At 41.4% G+C, this 20,406-nt stretch overlaps 3 protein-coding genes across 12 annotated transcripts; 1 reads left to right on the top strand and 2 right to left on the bottom strand.

Annotated features, from left to right (window-relative positions):
• Positions 1–95: 95 nt before the first annotated feature.
• Positions 96–8,497, bottom strand: nptna (neuroplastin a). 2 transcript variants are annotated; one of them, XM_061282944.1, is made up of 9 exons: positions 8,216–8,497; positions 6,046–6,393; positions 4,879–5,053; positions 4,715–4,809; positions 4,007–4,140; positions 3,406–3,679; positions 1,826–1,847; positions 1,119–1,196; positions 96–975 (listed from the first exon to the last, which is right to left on the bottom strand). In XM_061282944.1, exons 1-8 carry the CDS (start codon positions 8,304–8,306, stop codon positions 1,136–1,138), a joined length of 1,200 nt encoding a protein of 399 aa, XP_061138928.1. In that variant the 5' UTR covers positions 8,307–8,497; the 3' UTR covers positions 96–975; positions 1,119–1,135. The 2 variants fall into 2 exon arrangements, with proteins under 2 accessions (XP_061138928.1, XP_061138929.1); XM_061282945.1 differs by lacking the exon at positions 6,046–6,393 and having other exon boundaries at positions 98–975.
• A 976-nt stretch (positions 8,498–9,473) lies between these two features.
• Positions 9,474–16,672, bottom strand: LOC133156866 (UDP-glucuronosyltransferase 2C1-like). Of its 8 annotated transcripts, none has more exons than XM_061282937.1 (4): positions 16,550–16,672; positions 11,714–11,789; positions 11,471–11,600; positions 9,474–11,278 (listed from the first exon to the last, which is right to left on the bottom strand). In XM_061282937.1, coding segments are annotated over exons 3-4 (1,614 nt in total). In that variant the 5' UTR covers positions 11,473–11,600; positions 11,714–11,789; positions 16,550–16,672; the 3' UTR covers positions 9,474–9,666. The 8 variants fall into 8 exon arrangements, with proteins under 8 accessions (XP_061138921.1, XP_061138920.1, XP_061138927.1 ...); XM_061282936.1 differs by lacking the exon at positions 16,550–16,672 and adding an exon at positions 12,354–12,493; XM_061282943.1 differs by lacking the exon at positions 11,471–11,600.
• Positions 12,499–19,886, top strand: LOC133156869 (ubiquitin-conjugating enzyme E2 Q2-like). Of its 2 annotated transcripts, none has more exons than XM_061282947.1 (13): positions 12,499–12,657; positions 13,974–14,078; positions 14,144–14,266; positions 14,346–14,402; positions 14,485–14,634; positions 16,987–17,071; positions 17,268–17,328; positions 17,410–17,500; positions 17,579–17,637; positions 17,717–17,765; positions 17,844–17,939; positions 18,181–18,247; positions 18,341–19,886. In XM_061282947.1, exons 1-13 carry the CDS (start codon positions 12,499–12,501, stop codon positions 18,370–18,372), a joined length of 1,134 nt encoding a protein of 377 aa, XP_061138931.1. In that variant the 3' UTR covers positions 18,373–19,886. The 2 variants fall into 2 exon arrangements, with proteins under 2 accessions (XP_061138931.1, XP_061138930.1); XM_061282946.1 differs by having other exon boundaries at positions 14,482–14,634.
• The last annotated feature ends 520 nt before the right edge of the window (positions 19,887–20,406 follow it).

Genomic DNA, 20,406 nt, shown 5'->3' with positions numbered 1-20,406 from the left:
AGGGCGGTGTAACACAAACTCCTCCTCTTCTGCGTTGCTATTGGCCCATGGCAAATAACATACATACACGGCGAGTGGGTTTTTTTTTTCAAATTTTATTTTTAAAAATTATTTGAGTCAAGATTTTGTGTAGCAGGCTGTCCAATCCCGTCCGCTGTACAGAAAACATGCAGCTGCGCACTAGAACGTCTATATGCTCCTACTATAGTTAAAGCTTTGTCAAAGGAAAACCCCCAAAAAATCAAAAGCTATGTTTTGTAAATATATTGACATGGATATTTGTTGCATAGGAGAAAAGCCATGCTGTACAATACACACGTCATGACAAGAGAATGTTAAAATGATTAGATTTCATAAAGTCGATTTATACAGTTTCCAGTATTGTCAACATTTAAGTGCATCATACTATTTATATCACGAGAGTGATTTGATACATACAATACATATATAAATTAAATCTTTAGAGGGACATTGCAAAGCCCTTGAAATGTAATATTACTTTGAATCTTAGGTAATGATATGCAGTTGCATGATAAAACTGTACAAAACCTGCCATCTCTGATGATAGCGCCATTTTCTAAACTGGTGAAAGGCGGCCATTTTCTCTTAAGAAACATAGATTATCTATAGTACATGAAGCCACTCTAAGAGAACAAAAATACAGAAGAAAATCCTGTCTCAAGTAGAGGGTCAACATCTTGCATGCAATTATTTTATAAGTAGTAAAAATGTCAAAGTGTGTGTGTGTGGGGGGGGGGAACTAAATTGCACAGGTCACTGTTTGCATGCAGTAAGAATGATTATGTTAACAACCCTGTAATGATGAGTGAATAAAAACATCTCGCGGCGCACATCAAAATCATAAGGCATGCCTCATTCAACCACACATTAAAATGGCGGATAAAATTCTATTAACAACTGGCGTTGATTCCAATGTTGTTTACCTTCATGTGGTCAATACATGTTTAGTTTAACCTGCAAATGAAATGAAAGCACATCTCATTAGAGCAGCCATATTTTGGCGCCGACTTCACACATTGGTGTAATTGGTCCCTACGGGCTTGCTAATACATATTTATCTGCCGACGGTTTGGTCATTTTAATAATTGAATACTCACTCTGCTGACGGGCGGGTTCAATTTGTATTCCTCTGGCGCAGGTTCTTATCTTTGTGATTGTTGGTTGAATTGGTTTTCCTGTAGCGAGAAGTAAATGACACTATCAGATCACATCTTGCGCAATGTTGTCTATTCAAAAATGCAAAAAATCACTCACTCATGTCACTCTTTCGATACGAGCTTACCTCGACGTCGCCTACTGAGCTGCATTTATTTGAGGTGGAATCATACTAACAATTCTGGATATCAGGCAGGATAAAGATGAAGACGAATGAAGACTTAAAGATCTAAAATAGCGCACACATCCAAACTTTTTGTGCCTGCCTTTTTTTAGGGTGGGAAATTTTGCTTTGGGTATGACTTATAACCAAGAAATGTTTGCGTCAAATGTCCCAGCGGCCCTTTTGTATCACCCCAAATTCAAAGCAGCTCAATATAACAAGCTAAACGACAAATGATACACGGATTAAGTATTAATTCATTTCACAATAACAAAGAAATCAAATTTATACAAATATTGTTCATCATCCTCCATGTTTATGTACTTTTTATCTTCAAAGTGAATTTATGCATTTCGAAATAAACACTTTATATGATCATCAAAATAGCCACGATCATACCCCATTGCCCTTTGCCAGAAAACGGAAACAATACATGCAGTTTTGAGGTTTACTGTACACAAAGTAAATTCAAACGTTCATACTTACACTGGTCCAGCTGGGTCGTCATCTGAAGCAGCGAGGGGAAATATGGAGATCAAAAATGAGAAGCGCAAGGGAAAGGAGATGGAGGACTGAAGTTGTTGTTTTTTTTGCCCGTCCACAGCGCTATTTAGGCTATTGCATTTTGTTCAAAGGTTTCATTTCGTGATGAAAGGAAATCAAAATGCAACCTTGTTACTAATAAAACAGTCCAATGCAGCACACCACCACATTCCACAGACAAATGAAATGCAGTTAACCTTGCAACAATAATTTCCATGCACAGATAAGAAATGTTGCGAATGGTATTAGCAACACCACTGCTCATCACTTAACTGCGGTCGTGTGAAACAATGGCTCAAAACAAAAGCTTTCACAGTCCAATGAGGTAATGCATTAAAATGAAGGCCCTGCATAATTTTAACATGAGCATGTTTCTAGTTGAGCAACGACAAATTGTATCCTGTGACGTGAGAAGAGGATGACGCTGAAGCATGCAGTCTGACACTTACCATATACAGCGTTAGGTTGGGCAATTGGGAAAAGGAAGATATGATAATAAAATATTCAGCAGAGAAAGCTGACCTAATTTAGGGCAATGCAATTACAAGATGAATTATTAACAATTCATGCAGAAATTCTGGCTCACGCAAGCAATGTCTAATTGGATTTGTAGAAAAGAAATGTAAAAAAAATAAATAAAGATTTTAACTCAATTTAATATTAGGTAATTAACATAATGAAATGTGATCATGTTCAGTGACTGTCATAGAAGTATCACTCATACATATGAGGCGCTGCTTGCATTAGCCGGTGTGTTCGCACCCACAACGGCGCAAACTGCCATTTCTAATTGTACTCATCTACACAAATACCAAAAGAAAACACCAACACACTTTGAACTTGACACAAAAATAGACCCTTGAATGTATCTACTGCTTGAGCATATAGCAGCTTGGGGCGTCCATGAAACACTATTAATTAGTGATTAATTAATTACGAATGTCCATCTCCACAACACTGCAGTGTCCCATTTCGCATTAATATTAAATGCACAAAATTGTCCGGACAAGGTGCAACCTCCAGCAACAGTGTCTGCCTTTTGGGCTCAACCTCATCAGACTGAATTATTGAATGCTGGCACAGTCTTGTCAGGCGACCATGTTTGTGCCTCTGGTGAGTGAATATCCCAAGAACGCTTATGACGGTTTGTGGCGACTGCAGAGGGCAGGCATGCCTTTACAAGTGTGTGCGTGTGTGGTGGAAAGCATCCCAATTTCCTGCGGCGCTGTGCGGCACGCATACAGCTCTGCGGCACGCATACAGCTCTGCGGCACGCATACAGCTCTGCGGCAGAGACACTGCAGCGCTATACATTATCGCCATCGGCAACAGTCCCATCAGCAGCGACAGGAAAGCTAGCCCTCTTGGTTTATTTTCGATTGTTCTATTGCTCAAAATAAGTGCTACTTTCTCCTGGTCTTTCGATTATTCCATATCAATCAATATCTCATTTGTATTTCAATCCGAGGAGTCATAAATAGGTTTGAAATAGCAAACAAAGCGGCAAAGTGTCAGTGACTCACCGTCTTGTAAATCCTCGGGCTTCTTGCGCTTCTCATAAACGACGATGATGACGATCAGGATGATGATTTCAGCCAGCACCCCCAAAAGAGGCCATAAGGGAGCCAAATGGCTGCGGACTCTCAGCACGGACGTCTCGTCACTGCTCCCAAGCAAATTGGTGGCGTTACACTGGTACTCGCCCGGGTCCAAATTAATGTCCAGATTGGTGATGCTGAGCTCAGTGTAATTGTCTTTGCTGCTGATGGAGAAGCGTCCGGATGAGTTGTCAATTTCCTGTCAAATCAAAATAAAGATGTTCACATTTTTCGGTTTTTGAGCATACACAGATATCGCTGCTCATCGATGTAGTCGTGCGCCAGTGAGGATTTTTTTTTTTAATCCATTCATAGCATTGGTCAATCCGTTAACAGAGCATACATTTTCTTTGTAATTAAAAATTTACACATCGACCCATTAAACATTGCTTATGTGTTCAGGTACAATCTGCAAATCTAGTTGCAAATCAGGCTTGTAATAAATAAAAAATGAATTTATTTCATCCTACTGAAATAATACAAATCATACTAGGTATGGAAAGTCACAATGAGACACACATCGTACCCTATATATGCCATTTTCAAGTTTACGCCAAGTCCAGCTAGGATGAGGGTAGCCCACAGACTTGCAGTAGAGCAAACCACGCTGGCCTTCATTCCTATTTTCACTACGCTTGTGGCCCGTAATCTCAGGAGCAGCTGGAGGAAAATATAAAACAATATTATGACATAATAATATCAGATTTTTTTTTTCTCGAAATCAAACAATCCGTTTGGATCCAACAATTTGGCTTGTTACAATGCTCTCGTTATACATAAGCAATCATTTATTCCTCCCAATAATATAATTAGGATGACACCAAATCTACTTAATCCAGTTCAACAAAAACATTCACAATCGAGAAACACAATAAATTTGAGAGCTGGAATACAGAATATATAGGTAACATCACCCAATAAAGTGAATTGTATTTTTCCATACCATTACAATATTTTGTCATGTGATGCCAATTTGCCTCCAGGGGAGTGTGTGACTTCGGAAAGGCTGCAACTAGATTCTGCTGCCGAGACATAATCCCTGTGCATCACACAAACAAGACACCATCTGCTGCCACTGAGCTGTCCACTGGCTCGACCGAGGTGGCAAGGGCACCGGCTTCCCAGATCGCAGGTCCTCGCACTTGTTTGTTCTTGAGGCTATCTTGCTCTAATTTTAATCGTTGACGTACTCTAACTATATGCAACGTAACCTGCGGCTCACAAATCAACAGACCTTTAACTTCAATCGTGGTGTTGGCGGCAGGAGACATCTCAAAGGTGAAGACGCACATGTACACACCAGCATCGTCTCCTCTCGGTTTATTCAGCCTGCAATTGAGGAGCACGCGTCGAGTGAACTCATTCATATGCGTGCATGGAAAATGCAGAGACGCTTACCTGTATTCCGTGTTCCTATTTGGACTGCGGGTTTCTGGGATTTCCTCGCCATTTCTCATCCAGTAGCTCTCCAGGAGGGCGTTCTCGCTGCTGGACAGGTTGCACTGCAGAGTGAAAGGTGGACTGTGGCCTTCTACGGGAAGGGAAGTGTGCTCAGAAGCGGCGATTGACGGCTCTGGAAGAAAGCCGTCCATTAGTCCCGACAGACTTGACACTGACTGAATGAGAGTCGACTTGAAAAACCTGATTGATGCCTCGGATGGGCACTCAAAACGAAGTGCATATATTAAAGACTGCAGAATTAATTACGGAGAAAAAAAAATGGCGACAAAAAGTAAGAATGCTTGGATTAACCAACTGCTTATATATTCAAATATAATTCAGATAGAGTATCCCATAATTTAGATCTGTGATCAAATAGCTTGATAAAGTGACTCAAAGATAAACACCACAATGCTGCTTAGGGTGCTTAGAGCTCAAAAGCGTGCAAAATCCTGGTTTGAGTGTTTGTATTCAGATTAATCCCGATTATCTTGTTTGTGCATGTAGACACTGGTGAACCTCTTAATGCGTGTACGTACCACATAAGACACCCGTGTATGCGTGTCTGCAGTCATATTTTGTTCAACAAAATATGCCTATTCCTTATTGAAATATTTAATTAAATTGTCTACACAGGATACTTTTTTTTTTTTTTTACCCTCATAAGGAGTGACGTCACAACCAATTCGATTCGATTTTTTTACAGCGTCCTCATTCTGACACCAATACCTGAATCCAATTCTGTCCGATACTCACAAAATCAGAAGCCGATACCTATACAAAATATCGGATCAGGACATCTTTACTCATAAGATTTAATTGAATGAATTTACTTATTGGTAGTTAGACTGCTCAAATTGGTTGCAAAATCCTACAATTACAAAACACAAAAAAATTGTAAAATGTGGTGATGAAAGGAAGCATAGCAAAAGGGAAGACAACTGCTACTGCCTTGGAAGAGAACACAACACAAATGGCGGTGCACTTCTTCAGCACTATGAGGGATGACTGCGACTACAAAGGGAACTAATGGTCCTCTAAATGTCTGAAGGGAGGTTGAGTCAAACTGGAACTGTTCAATTTGGTTTCTTTCACGAGGGAGGGGAGGTTATTTCCACAACTCACTCTGCAGCACGGTTATTGTAGCCTGTGCTCTGACCCAGGTGGTGGCGGGATTTATGTGCAGGTCGTTGCGTCTCGGGTCGTTGCTGGCCCTGCACTCGTACGTGCCGATGTCGTCCAGAGTGAGATAGGATACTCCCAAGACGCTAACCGCATCGACATCATAGACGGTGCTGATGGACACCCTCCGCTTGCGGGCGCCGTCCCACAGCTGCCTGAAGGAATCGGCTCGGTTGATCTCAGAGTACCACCACTGGATTTCGGGGGTGGGGTTTCCCACTACGTCACAGAATAGCTCAAAGGTGTCTCCCGTGAGCTTGGTTTCAGACCGAGGGGATTTCACAAAGCCCGCTGGCAGAGGCCGTTTAGAAGGGGGCAGCATGCGTGAGGAAAAAGAATACAGTTGTGGGAAAAGGAAAGAAATAAAACAAGCAAATTGGTATTGCGGTGAAATGAATAGGAAAATATATTTATGGTAAAGAATAAATTCAATTGGGAAGCTTTCATTTGTGCTGGCTCACTTGGTCACGTTCAATAAATGACATTGCGTATACACATTTATGGCCGACTCGCACGGAACGGAAATATCATTAAGGTTGCTGTGAAATGATTATTTGGTAATAGACTGAGCAGTGTGCCATCACTGAAACATCTCTGAGTTAAATGCAGTAATTGTGAAACAAGTGATGGAGTCCACACAGAGGAAAAAGTGGGGGAGGACTAGTGCAGCATTCATCCGAGTGCTCTATACGCACCGTGGAACATATACATGAGATTGAGAGATTTATAGAAGCTGCTTCTCCAGGTCTCTAGGGAGTGTGTGTGCAGGGTGAAAGACCCCCCCCCCCCCCCCCCCACACACACACACACACCTCATTTCCATAGGAGCAGTCCACAGCAACAAAGTAAGAAGACAGACAGTATATATATTTATTTTTTAGTCATAGGTGCATCACGATTACAGTCAAACCTTGTTACCCCATGGAACTCAAATTCAAAACAATATATGGGGCTAGTCTCCTTTTTATGACAAAAGTGTGGTCGGCCACTCAAGCCCTGTTTCGCAGCTCAGGTTTGGTTCAGTTTGTGTGTGTTTTGTTTTTTTAAAGCATCCATTTTAAAAGGTGAAACTGTAAAAGCAGCTCCTCAGCTTTTCATAGAACTGCTGAGAGAGACTCTGCCACCTCAGATGTGTCAAACGCGGCACATGAGTTGTGCGGTCACAGTATCTGAATGTTTTATTTGTGTTAGATGAAGCTACATTATTATTATTTTTATAAGTGCTGAGTCCATTCTTACCTACAATCATAGGAATGAATCGCGTTTAAGTTCATATAGTGAACATGATGTACAGTGAATATTAGAATATACATAGATAGTATCTTTGTATGTTAAAAAAAAAAAAAAAAACACTGTCTTGCGCAACAGTACGAAGGTGAAGAAAAACCACATGCAATGCATACCAACACAGGGGTCAGGTGCGGACTTCTCACTTGACCCAAAACAAAGACACACACATTATGGTTTTGGAATCTCGAGCTGCTCTAATTGGTTTGTTGGTTGGGGGGCAGATTTATGGGTATGGATCATCCAGACAAGTACTTCTGAACTGGGAAAATCAATATGCAAGTGCAGTGCAGTACATCTCAGCAAAGAGTTAACATTCATTGTAGTGAATGAACATTAAAGACATGGATCCCAGTGCAGCATCACTGCTCTAAAAATAGGGGCTTGCAGCAAAATGGACTGATGCTATTTAGAGAGCTTCACTTCTGAGGTCCAACATCCATGAATCTGTTTGTGTGCATGTAAACTTCAATGTGACAGAACACCCCCCCCCCCCCCTCGCCCCCTTCTCCTGAGCAGCACTTGTCCTTGGCTTACGTTTCAGTATTCAGCACCACACTTTAAAAGGACATTTTGGGGGACATCACACAGGCCATTGTGTGGCCCACCTGAGCCTCCACGACTTGTAATATTTTATCTGCAGCCCCCCTTTGAAAAATATGTATCCCCTTAACTTAACGTCAGCCATGACTACCTTGCGGCTGGACAGGTGTGAGGATTTTTGCTGCGGTGTTAATCACATCAAATTACATGTCTGACGTCGCCCACTGACAAGCTGCCACATTAGCACCAAGTTAATCATACACTAGGGTAGCTCATTTCTTACCGTTTTGCGAGGAGACGCCGTGCAGCATCAGGGCTCCTAATATCACCACTGGGAGGGACATGGCTGCGGCTCGGCGTTTGCAAGGTACCATCTTCAGGGAAGGAAAATGCCGGTGCGTTAGCGCTAAGGTGACCTGCTTGGGATATGATGGCGCGAGAAGGAATCACCAAGGAGGCTTGCACCTCCACACGCTCCGGTGGAAGAGGGAAGTGACGCCAGGCGACTCGACTAGCGGGAGTCTTTAGTACTACTCCTGACGAGTCGACCTCGTCCGTCTCCCTCCTTCTGCATCAAAGCCACCTTCTAGCAGTTACGCGTCTTATCTCAATTCTCGCGAGATCTCGGAGGGGTGAAAATCAATTTACCCTAGTTAACAGTGTTTAGCTGAGTTGTCTATAAGCTTATTTCAAGAAGGCTCCTAATGTTTGCTCGCAGTTTAGTGTGTTAATTAAACATTTTGCTAAGTAATAAAAATACACTAATGAATATTGTGGCAAAATTGGTATATATACTGTGCTAATGTACTGCTCGTGCCCTTTGTAAGGGTGTCTCTTTTAATTACTGCGCTTTAGGTCAACTTCTCAGGCTAACTAAGCCTCAACAGCGCCAGTATCTTAAGTCAAGGTTTAATCCTATTTCACTCTGAACAGAAATCAAGCTCCCCGTAGACTGCATAAAAGGGTGCCAAAACCTCATAGGAAAAATAAGGATACTGCATATGAACTGTTGCTTTTCTATGGAGATCAGTAGGGGATACCATCACTGAGTACAAAGTCACGGCAAATGCTCTGGCGATAATGACACTTATAAGACACAGTAAAAAAAAAAATGCATAAAACTGTTTAGATTGTCTTGCATTCATCCATCCATGCATTTTCTGAACCGCTTAGTCCCCACGGGGGTCGCGGGTGTGCTGGAGCCTATCCCAGCCGTCATCGGGCAGTAGGCGGGGGACACCCTGAACCTGTTGCCAGCCAATCGCAGGGCACACAGAGACAAACAACCATTTGCACTCACACCTAGGGACAATTTGGAGTCTTCAATCGGCCTACCAAGCATGTTTTTGGGATGTGGGAGGAAACCGGAGTGCCCGGAGATAACCCACACGGGCCCGGGGAGAACATGCAAACTCCACACAGGGAGGGCCGGAGGTGGAATCGAACCCGCACCCTCTTAACTGTGAGGCGGACGTGCTACCCGGTGCGTCACCGAGTCTTGTATTCACTTTTTAAAAAATGCACTCCACAATCCATTCTGTAATGCTAGTCAATCCAATTTATTTGCATTTAGAATCAAAAATTCATCCCGTAGGAAATAGTGGAAACTGTTGCCATCATCACCTCTGAATGAAATCAAATGTGAACATTTTTGGAAATTAAAGAAAAAACACATTTTGACCAACATGTATATACTGTACACGAGATTTTCTTGCCATCATTTTTGAAAATAAATTATTCGTGTTTCACTTTTTTCCCAACAAAACACGTTCTATACATGACTCTTAAAATGTAAAGGCAGGTGAATATTACAAGCAAAACTATGGTCAGTAAAACTACAATGACATCAACCGAGTGGTAAACAATCGAGGACATTTTGTTGGATTGTGCCTTCAAATGACCAGCTCCTTTATGCCTTATAACATATTCAATCCAAAACACCGCCTGGTCCATTGGTTTCATTGGCTGATCCCTTTGCAGTCTTGAGAGCCTTTGCATGTTTTCCCTGTACGATGAGTTCTGAAGCACTGTCACGAGTGCATCTGCAAAAATGTGCCTGTCAAGCGCAGCAAAATCCACATTTATTGCTCCTCCCTTTGCTTGGATTTTGTTGAGATTATCGTGTTGATCAAAAAATAATGGAAGCCCTACAATCGGAACCCCATGGTAAATTGCTTCTTGAACACCGTTGATTCCTCCGTGGGTGACAAAAACTCTTGTTTTAGGATGAGCCAAGAGGTCGTTCTGTGGTAGCCAGTCAACCAGTAAAGTGTTGTTGCCCAAGTTTGCAGGCTTTTGTCCCAAATACCTCCAGACAACCTTCTGCGGCAGCTGGGCAAAGGCTGCAGCAATTTCCTCAGTGACATCCAGTGGCAGTTTTGCAACAAGAGTCCCCAAAGTCATCATCACAACCCCGTGATCACCAGAACTCTGGACAAACTCCTCCAAGTCCACGGGCAGCTGCTTTGGAGGCTTGCATTGAAAACCACTTATGTAGACTAGATTTGGCATTGTGGGACGTGGAAATTCAAAGATAAAATTATTTCTCAAAAGCCATATATCAGCATCCAAAAAAAAGGTTGAGTAATCCACACCAGAACCAAAGTAGCGCTTAACTATTGGTTTGTAGTGCGGTTCTGATATGTACCATGTTGAAACGCTACCCAAGATATAAGCTAAAACATTAATGATTCTTTGTCGGAAGGTCATCTTATCTGTCAATCGAGCCGCGAGAAAGGGAGAGTATGACAGAGGGGACGGGGCAATGAGGTCATGAGCTTCACCTTGAAAGGTCCATCTGACATTGTAGACGAGGGGAACGTTGAGATGACGTGCAAGCAGTGCCCCTCCGCCGATGCCGAGGTCAGTCAACACTACGTCGTACTTGGCATTATGAAAAGACTGCATCTGAGTTTTATTTTCAAACATCTCAACTATTGTCTCACAATGCAACTTGTGGAATCTAGAAAACTGACTAACAACCAGCATCTGATTCTGTATCGCATTCCAAATGCGAGGCAGAAGAGACAGCGACCTCCCCCGAAGCCTCGTCTCCAATTGTAGAGAAACAAATGATTCAAAATGATCCTTGAACCCATCCTGACCAAGAAGGTTGACAGAGTTGTAAAGAGGAGATTTTTCTGTAATGTACCAGCTATCAGACGGCCGCACCACCGAGATCTCGTGACCTTTGGCGTAAAGTTCCTCGATGATTCCTTTCATGTTCAACCAGTGGCTCCCGTCTAAAGGGAACACTAATATCTTGCCTCCAAATACACACGGCAGTTGAATCAGCAGGAGTGTAAAGATCATGTGAGACTTTGACATCGTGACGCCAACGAGAGACCTTGAAAGTATACAAAAACAAACATATTGTTAGTCTGGTTGGCACATTGCCTTCCTTTTAATACGATTTTAAATCTGCTGCATGCGCGTTTTGGCTGCATAGCAATGAATCCATTCGAATGTTGTCACAGCTTTGCTACTACTTTATTATTTAAAAAATGTACTTTAAATTAAAAAAGAAAAAAAAACTTACATTTGCCGGCATGCAATCTTGAAAATAGTCTCCAATAAGTGTTATTTGAAATGCCAAGTGTATTTGCAAAAGCAGTCGAGACGGGCTCAACACAAGCGAGCATGCAGCTCGTTCTCGTTTGTTGATTGAACTATGACCAGGCCGAGGGAAAACACATGAGAAGGCGGACATTCGTAAAAAAAGACAAGCCTAAATGACATTTGTTTTGTTCAAAGGTGGCCTACGACTCGAGGTATGGCTTACCTACGCCATCTAGAGGGGATATACGGCGCACGAGGCACTGAGTGATTCTCCTTAGTGGACACCACATTAGGGACACCTGCAAAATCGAATCAGATCCCAAATGTTTCAAACTTACGTTCAGAATATTGCACGTTGCGTTTTGAATAACAGCAACAGATCAAGTTTTCATCCAAAATGTTGTTATTGTGGCGTACAATTGCATTACATCACACTGTGAGCTTTTCTTTTTCTAAAAATTTCATAAAAACCTGATTTGTAAAAATAACGCGCGTGTGGTGTGTACCGACCATCTCAACTATTTTTCTTGAGAATATGAATAAATGGACCAATGGGTGACTTTTGTACACAGTACATGATTGAGCACATGCATCAGTACAAGAGTTTGTACTTTTTAGTTTTACTTAGTTGTTGAATTAGTGCTTGTACTTTTTTTTTTTACATTGTTTTTTACACAGGTATCTGTACTCTCTATCCAAGTACAGTTTGACAGCTTTTCCTCCTTAGTAAACCAGAATGTAACTCAGAAATCAACTTCTAAAAATAGAAGAAAAAAGATGCAGCGAATATATGATGGATTGTAACTATTTTAATTTAACTCTTTGATGCATCGTGCATGCACATTCTTGAAAAACGTTGTCACCTTTAATCTTGGTACTCGACGTTAACGCGCAGCCCTTTTGTTGTTGTTCTCACGCTAACATGCGAGATCCGCAGAGCCGACTCGACTGCATTCCGCTCAGACTTCCCCTCCGCCAGCGGCCTGCTTGCTTTGAGATGAATACAAGATGTCGGTGTCGGGGCTGAAGGCCGAATTGAAGTTTCTCGAATCAATCTTTGACCCAAACCACGAACGATTCCGAATCATAGATTGGAAACCCGACGAACTCAGTTGCCAGTTTAACGTAACAGGAGAGAAGCTGCTGATCATTCACTGCAACATCACGGTGGGTCCTCGGGGCCAGCTCCGCTTGCGTATTAAGCTAGCCCAACACAACATTTGTCACACAGCACACACTTGAGTTTGCCCCGGGTTCCACGGGCTCAAACTAACCATGAGGACTATTTTCCGTTGTCCTGACATCGGCGACGGTGTGCAATTCAAACACAACACGGCTCCATAGGCGTGAAATTAACTTTCAGGAAGCGTACAGTGGAGCGACGCCGCAGTAGCTTTTTGCTAGCTCGCTCCCGACTGAAAGTAATGCGAAGGCTAGCTTTGCTTGTTAGCCAAATTGTTCGCTTTACTCTTGCTACCACTTTTGGCCGTCAAGCTTCGCAGTTAACTTTATCACAACATTGTCCTTTAATGCACGGCGGTAATTGATACATTTGCACGACATCACAAATGTTTACCTGTCGTAGCAAATTTGTTGGAACCATCAACACTGTCCCAAATGCATAAAATGTACAAACATAAGCGTTACTAATTAGTATTTGCATATATTAACAATATTGATGGCCTTTCAGATAATATACGCAATCTCCTGGTCAATGCTGTTTTAAAGTAACGCGGTCTGATTGTTGCCTCTGTCACGTTAACATTAGCGCATTAGATTGAAAATCGTTTGAGTTTAATATTACGTGTTTAATTCGCTGAAGAATCGCAGTGAAAGGATTTAATGTGTGGATGACCTCTGTTGTATCTTTGCCAAGCAACAATTTTGGTTCAGGTTACTTTATCGGTCGTCACCAGAGAGAAATTGATCTGACAGGAAAGATGACATGCAACGGGTAAACGGATGGATGGAAATTTGGAAACGCCACACGATTCAATGTCAACATTGTTTTTTTACGAAGTAGATGTTATGGTGTTAGAAATGCATATTGGGTTAAGCTCACAAACTTTTATAATTATAGGAAGTAATTTACTGACACGGTGGAAATGACAGCGTGGACTTCTTTTTGCTAATGTTAGCATTTAATGAGCACTAAGTGGAGTGGACCAATGTTTAGCAAGATGATTTTATTTCAAGATGACTGTGTGGTGTTAAATAAATATATTTTGAGTTCCTAAAAGTGTTTTAAATCACCAAGACAGAGTGGATATATTTACTTGATAACATCCATATGATGGACTATAAACCTTCTAACTGTAATAAACCAATCTTAAGGTCTCTAACGATAAAACACTATCAAAATAGTTAATTTAACAATTGATTGTTGATTAATCGATTAATCGCTGCACCTCTAATCCAAGTAGCCATCAGATGTTTGGTTATGGTTACCAGTGTCTCCTGATTTAATATCAAAATTGTTGCAGGAGTCTTATCCCTCAACGTCCCCGATATGGTTTGTGGACTCCGATGATCCAAGTCTGGCGGAAGTGTTGGAGCGCTTGGAGGATGTGAGAAAAGGAAGCACATTGGTAAGTCTGCTTACTACTGTTCTTGAGAGGGGAAATTTGTTAACTTGATTTCCTTTTCTGTGCAGCTTCTTCAGCAGTTGAAGCGTCTCATCTGTGACTTATGTCGACTTTATAACCTGCCTCAGCATCCAGATGTGGAAATGCTCGACCAGCCTCTTCCTGCCGGCCCCATTATACAAGAGCGAAAGGTAAGCGCTAAACGTTGGTGGGTTTTACAGTGCCGAGAGTTTCCTCGCTATTGTAACAAACAATTCACAACACCTACAGCACGGACCTCCAGACGAGGTGACGTCAGAGGAGGAGGAGGAGGAAGAAATGGGAGAGGTGCCAATGTGTTTTCATTAAGGGAAATTGTCAGCGGTTTGAGTTTTATGATCTAAACACCACTGATCCACTGTGGCAGCAGGACATTGACCTGGACCAAGACTTGGACCATTATGACATGAAAGAAGAGGAGCCGGTGGATGGCAAAAAGTCTGAAGATGACGGGATTGAAAAGGAACACCTGGCTATTTTGGAGAAGATCCGTAAAAATCAGAGACAAGACCACTTGAACGTAGGTGCTTTTTCTGTTCGTGGAAATGTGAAAATGCTGTTTGATCTTGACATCTGTACTAAATCTAAATTAGGCCTTGAAAATAAGGCACAGAATGCCATTAAAATACATTAAATCAGTCTTTCAAATGTTGAGACTCGAGAGCAGATGGTCTTAAATTTAATTACAAATAGAATTAAAAAGTGATGAAATGTAACTTTTCTTACTACCGTATTTTCCGCCCTATTAGACGCACCGGGGTATAAGGCGCACCTTCAATGAACGGCCCATTTTAAAACTTTGTCCATATATAAGGCGCACCGGCCTATAAGGCGCATAAAATAGAAGCTTTACTGCAACAAACTGAGGTTGACTAGGGTTGCGGTATGCACCCACTAGCCAATAACCAACGAGCCCTCTGTAAACAATCGCGTTTCTCAAACGATCTCCTATAAAATGATCGGAACTGACTAAAGTTCAATCTAACACATTGGTACTACTTACCTATGTTTCGCTTCCATATCGATCCGTAGATTTACTCGAAACATGAACATAGCGGCCTATTTTGACATGAAATAGCCTCGCTCGTATAGCAGCTATCGTTATAGCATTAGCCATCCGCAAAAACCCATGACCCTCAGCTCGCAATCTCCCATGAGCCTCAGCAAAGTGTAAACAATCGCGTCTCTCAAACGAGCTCCTATAAAATGATCAGAACTGACTAAAGTTCGATCTAACCCATTGGTACTACTTACCTATGTTTCCCTTCCATATCGATCCGTAGATTTACTCGAAACATTAACAGAGCAGCCTATTTTGACATGAAATAGCCTCACGCGTATAGCAGCTATCGTTATAGCATTAGCCATCCGCAAAAAACCATGACCCTCAGCTCGCAATCTCCCATGAGCCTCAGCAAAGTGTAAACAATCGCGTCTCTCAAACGAGCTCCTATAAAATGATCAGGACTGACTAAAGTTCGATTTAACGCATTGGTACTACTTACCTATGTTTCCCTTCCATATCGATCCGTAGATTTACTCGAAACATGAACGGTGCAGCCTATTTTGAAATGAAATAGCCTCGCGGGTACAACAGCTATTCGGTGACACCCCCTGACTACAGTTACCGTAATGCTGGGAAGCGATGCGACCTTGTAGTTTACTAGTCGTACTAAAACGTACTAAAACATTTTGGCAGAGCACTGTGTACAACCAGCATGGATTAACAAATTCATCACTTGATCCATATATAAGGCGCACCGGACTATAAGCACTGTTGACTTTTGATAAAAATTTAGGTTTTTAGGTGCGCCTTTTAGGGCGGAAAATACGGTAAATCTTTTCAACTCCTATTTGTTCCTTTTATCCTTTTTGATTGCTGCTGTAGACTGGAATTTCCACGTGTAGGACAAATGAAGAAATATCTTATTAAATATTGAGAATAAACAAACACTACACAGTGTGTTAAAATGGATAGCAAGGAATAAATATAGCACAGAAAAAAAGAACAATTGGAGTCATTAAAATTCATGACATTCAAAGATGTCAGCCATGCCATTCTGAGTTGCATCACAAGCAACCCCAGCCATGACTTGCATGCTTTTGACTCATGATTTGTCAATTGTAAATATCTGTAAGTGTTCCAAGACTGATAGCATGCGAGTTGCGCGGTAGCAAAATTTAGAATTTTTTGGATTAACCAGGAAATGTGGGCGGTTTGATGTCTTTCCTCAATACGATCAAAATTGAGCAATCTGATTTTGCGCGCACAGTCACTCGAAAAGCACAAATCTTAAAAAAACGATCCTAAATGCTTAGGATCAAAGGTCAACTTTACTAGCACATTCGAATTTATTCTACTGGCCAACATCAGCAATTGTAATTGGACGTCCTGCACATACTACATTAACATACAAATTCGACGCAATACTCACAATCTCGACATGACTCGATGAAGCCGCAACCTTGCTCTGTCTTTTACATTCCGTGGGCCTCTTTGCTCTTGCTGCTGCTGCCTCTCAGCTTTCTGGCCACTAACAAAATAAAGTCGCTTTCAAAGTGGCAATGAAATAAAGGCCCTATTATTAACTGACACTTAAGAGGTTAACACCAGCACATGACACATCAATCACTTTAAAGGTGGATAGACAATCATGGGCGGAACAGCGCCCTTCATCAGGAGGATTGTGTTGTTGTTACAATACAGCAAAGAATAAAAATGCAATTTACCGGCAGTGAAATAAATGGCTTACCTTATTGGAAATGTATTTATTGGAGGACACTGCTTTTGCTGAAAATGGAGTATTATTTGAATCAGCACTTTCTTGTTATGGTGTCAGCATTGATGTTCTCTTGCTTGTTTGTTTTTCAGGGCGCAGTCTCTGGCTCTGTGCAGGCTTCGGACCGCCTCATGAAGGAACTCAGGGAGATCTACAGATCACAGAGTTATAAGACGGGTGACTTAGGACTTCACCAAAGATTAGAAAAAAAATAATGATCTAATTGTGTTGAATCCAATCAAAGGAACATCATTGAGGCAGCCCAGAACAACAATTTGTCGTGTTTGCATGTTTTTATATAACATTCACCGGCTCCCTTTAGTAATCATGTCATGTATGCGCTGCCCTGAAATGCGTGTTTGTAATTTCCCAGGTATTTATTCAGTGGAACTAGTCAATGACAGCCTTTATGACTGGCACGTCAAGTTAAGGACGTAAGTGAACAAGACTCCCTTCCTTTCCATTTGTGTAATCCAGGTGATTTGACATTTTCTTTGTTTTGTTTTGTTTACCAGGGTAGATCCAGATAGTCCGCTGCATAGTGATCTGCAGGTCTTAAAAGAAAAGGAAGGAGTGGACTATATTTTGCTCAATTTTTCTTATAAAGTAAGTTGTGTCATTAGTCTCCTTTTGGATGAAAGATTCATGTCAAAACTGACTTGGCTTTTTCTCTTGCTATGACAGGATAATTTTCCGTTTGACCCACCTTTTGTGCGGGTTGTCGCCCCTGTGCTCTCCGGAGGGTGAGTATGTGCTTATCTACTCCCACTAATAATAATTTTGAGAAACTATTGCTTATTTTTATTGTTATCATTATTCCAGTTATGTTCTAGGAGGAGGAGCCTTGTGTATGGAGCTTCTCACAAAGCAGGTGTGTACAGGAGTTCGTCTCACGACACGACTATGATTTCCAGGAGATTTAAAAAAAAAAATCTCTTTTGTGTTGCAGGGCTGGAGCAGTGCCTATTCCATAGAATCTGTAATAATGCAGATAAATGCAACTCTAGTGAAAGGAAAGGCCAGAGTTCAGTTTGGGGCCAATAAGGTGACACCATTTTGTAGATAGTAATCAATTACTGAGATTTATGTTTAAGTGTATTTTGTCATGCTTGTAGCTTCACAACAGCATGTTTATGGTGATTATGATGACCTAAAGCGGGGTGCTCCAATTTGAGCGTCTTGACCGGTTTTAAAATGTAAAGACACATGTTGCCGATTCAGTGATTATTTTGTAGAGGTCACCAAACTTCAATTTTCACAAAAACTAAATTGTTTTTATCTTACAGAACCAGTACAATCTTGCCAGAGCACAACAGTCATATAAATCCCTCGTGCAGATTCATGAAAAGAATGGTACGTAACTATTGAGCAGTTATTTGGGATCAGAGGTTCGGATGCACTATTCATGTGGTGGTGTTGTTTTTTTTTTTTTGCTTTCCTCCCCAGGATGGTACACGCCCCCTAAAGAGGATGGATAAACAGCTCCCATCACTATGCACTGAGAACATGGGTCAAAGTGTCTCATTTTCTTTGGAGTATTTTTCCTCCCATCTGACATGTCGGGAATGCATCATGTTTCTTGCAGACCCATTTGGTTGGTTCATCTGACTGAGCATTCTTTCGTATGACCGATCCAAGGGCATCACTCGCCCTGTTCATATATCTTCGATTGTCTTTTCTCCAGTTTGAATGTGGAGGGGGGAATGTTTCTTCTTTAGCTGCTTCTGACAAAGTGGACTTTAAATGAGAGTTTTAAAAGTCATTCTGAAGCCCTCGGAGTGGCATGTCACCTCACCTGTTTTTATTGATTTTGTTTGTTAATGAACAGGTACAAAATTAATGTTTTCAAGCTAGCTAGCAAATGTTTATTTTATATGAGCATCCCAGACAATAAATGAGCCAGTTGTCATAGTTTGGATGGTTATCTTTAAATTGAAATAACCCGCCACTCTAGCTTTTAAAAGAGTTTGTGGAGCGTTTGGGTCCAGAAGAAGCATCATAATGTGTTCTGGCAGAAATGAGAACGAGCTATTTTGCCTTATTCCTGTCTTCACATTATCCCTGATGGAGTTCTATTAGTTCGAGCAGCAGGGTTGATGTGGTCGAAGGTCGCAGCGTGGCACTCTGTTGTGACTGTAAAAAATTTTTCATGCCACTTCACGAGTGTCGCACTGGAATTGGCCTCGCAGAGTAAACAAATGTTGTCGGGTTAGTAATGGGGCAATTTGTTAGTCCTGACATACCTTGATTGTGGTGGTTTGCACTCTCACGGATGAGTTCCAAAACCACAGCCATGTTACATGACAGTTCAGAAGAGGGCGGGGCTTTTATTGCTACAGTATACAGATGTACTCCTGTGTTGCTTTTGGCGTGAAAAATGAAAGGATAGCTGATAGTGTAAGAGCAAAATTCACCTTGGCCGTCATCATTTCTGCAAATCAAACTTAATGTAACCTGCACAAGTTTTAAACGGGACACTTACTAATCGGGTCACTTTTCAGAAACACAATTTAAGAATAGGGCTTAAGGTAACACTTTAGTCACCACCAACGGCAATTTGTAATTTCACTGCGAGTTGTTTTTTTGAAACCTGGTGTCTTCCTCTTTAGTACTGGAATGCAGCTTTGTTCTGGCGACATGGTTTCTCTGTCTTTCATTGTGTAATATCCACCACACAAGTGTCCAAGTATGCTCACGTCAGAGGATCGTGAAACGCTGGTGCGGTTGCTTACCTGTTGATGCCGAAATTTTGCCCCAAGGGATGAATGTGAGATCATCTAAAATTGAAAGTCATGCAGTAGTGAATGGACTGTCTCGCTACTCTAAATAGACTATAAATTGAAAAGTGAAATCTCTTTAAACCAACAAACAGAAGATGACGGTGTCTGGCAACATTTGCTTGCTTTTTTTTCCTCCCATTTGAAGACATTTTGACCATGTACAGTAATTTGTAAACTTGCATCAAGTTTATGAATAAAGAATTTTACGATTATTGCTGTCTTACTGATTTCATTTATGCTTCTTTTTTTAAAAAAAAAAATCAAGCATAAATCCTCTTGAATCTCCAGATTAACATGTTATTTTGCGTCATTTCTGCTGTCCACTATGTAGACTAAACTAACCAAATCCCCCCCCCCCCCCCCCCCCCATCCCTTACTCAAATCTACATCGACTCCGTGCTGGAACTGGTCCATGGCAACATCCAAGATGGCCGATTTTCTGCGCATGCGCGTCGCAGAACGTTCAGGGGTCAGACAGGCAGTAACGCGAGCCCTAAAAATAAATAAAAACATAGGTGTTTAACATAAGATACCATTGTGTATTTCAGGCTGTAAAATACTTAGTGTCATAAACTAAAATATTCATGAAAGTTGCTCTATCTTTCTGACAAAGGTTCCTAGAAGATGCTTTCGAGAAATCCAAAAAGCCCTGAATATTTTCAAACATGCAATTTAATGAACAGAGCATGCATTGGAAGATAGGTAAATTTGTGTGCATAGAAAATATATCAC

This window comes from Syngnathus typhle, linkage group LG7 (assembly GCF_033458585.1).
Source record: "Syngnathus typhle isolate RoL2023-S1 ecotype Sweden linkage group LG7, RoL_Styp_1.0, whole genome shotgun sequence".
In the NCBI taxonomy this organism is placed as follows: domain Eukaryota; kingdom Metazoa; phylum Chordata; class Actinopteri; order Syngnathiformes; family Syngnathidae; genus Syngnathus; species Syngnathus typhle.
Note: the sequence above shows the minus strand (reverse complement) of the source record. Positions and strands in the feature narration are given on the sequence as shown.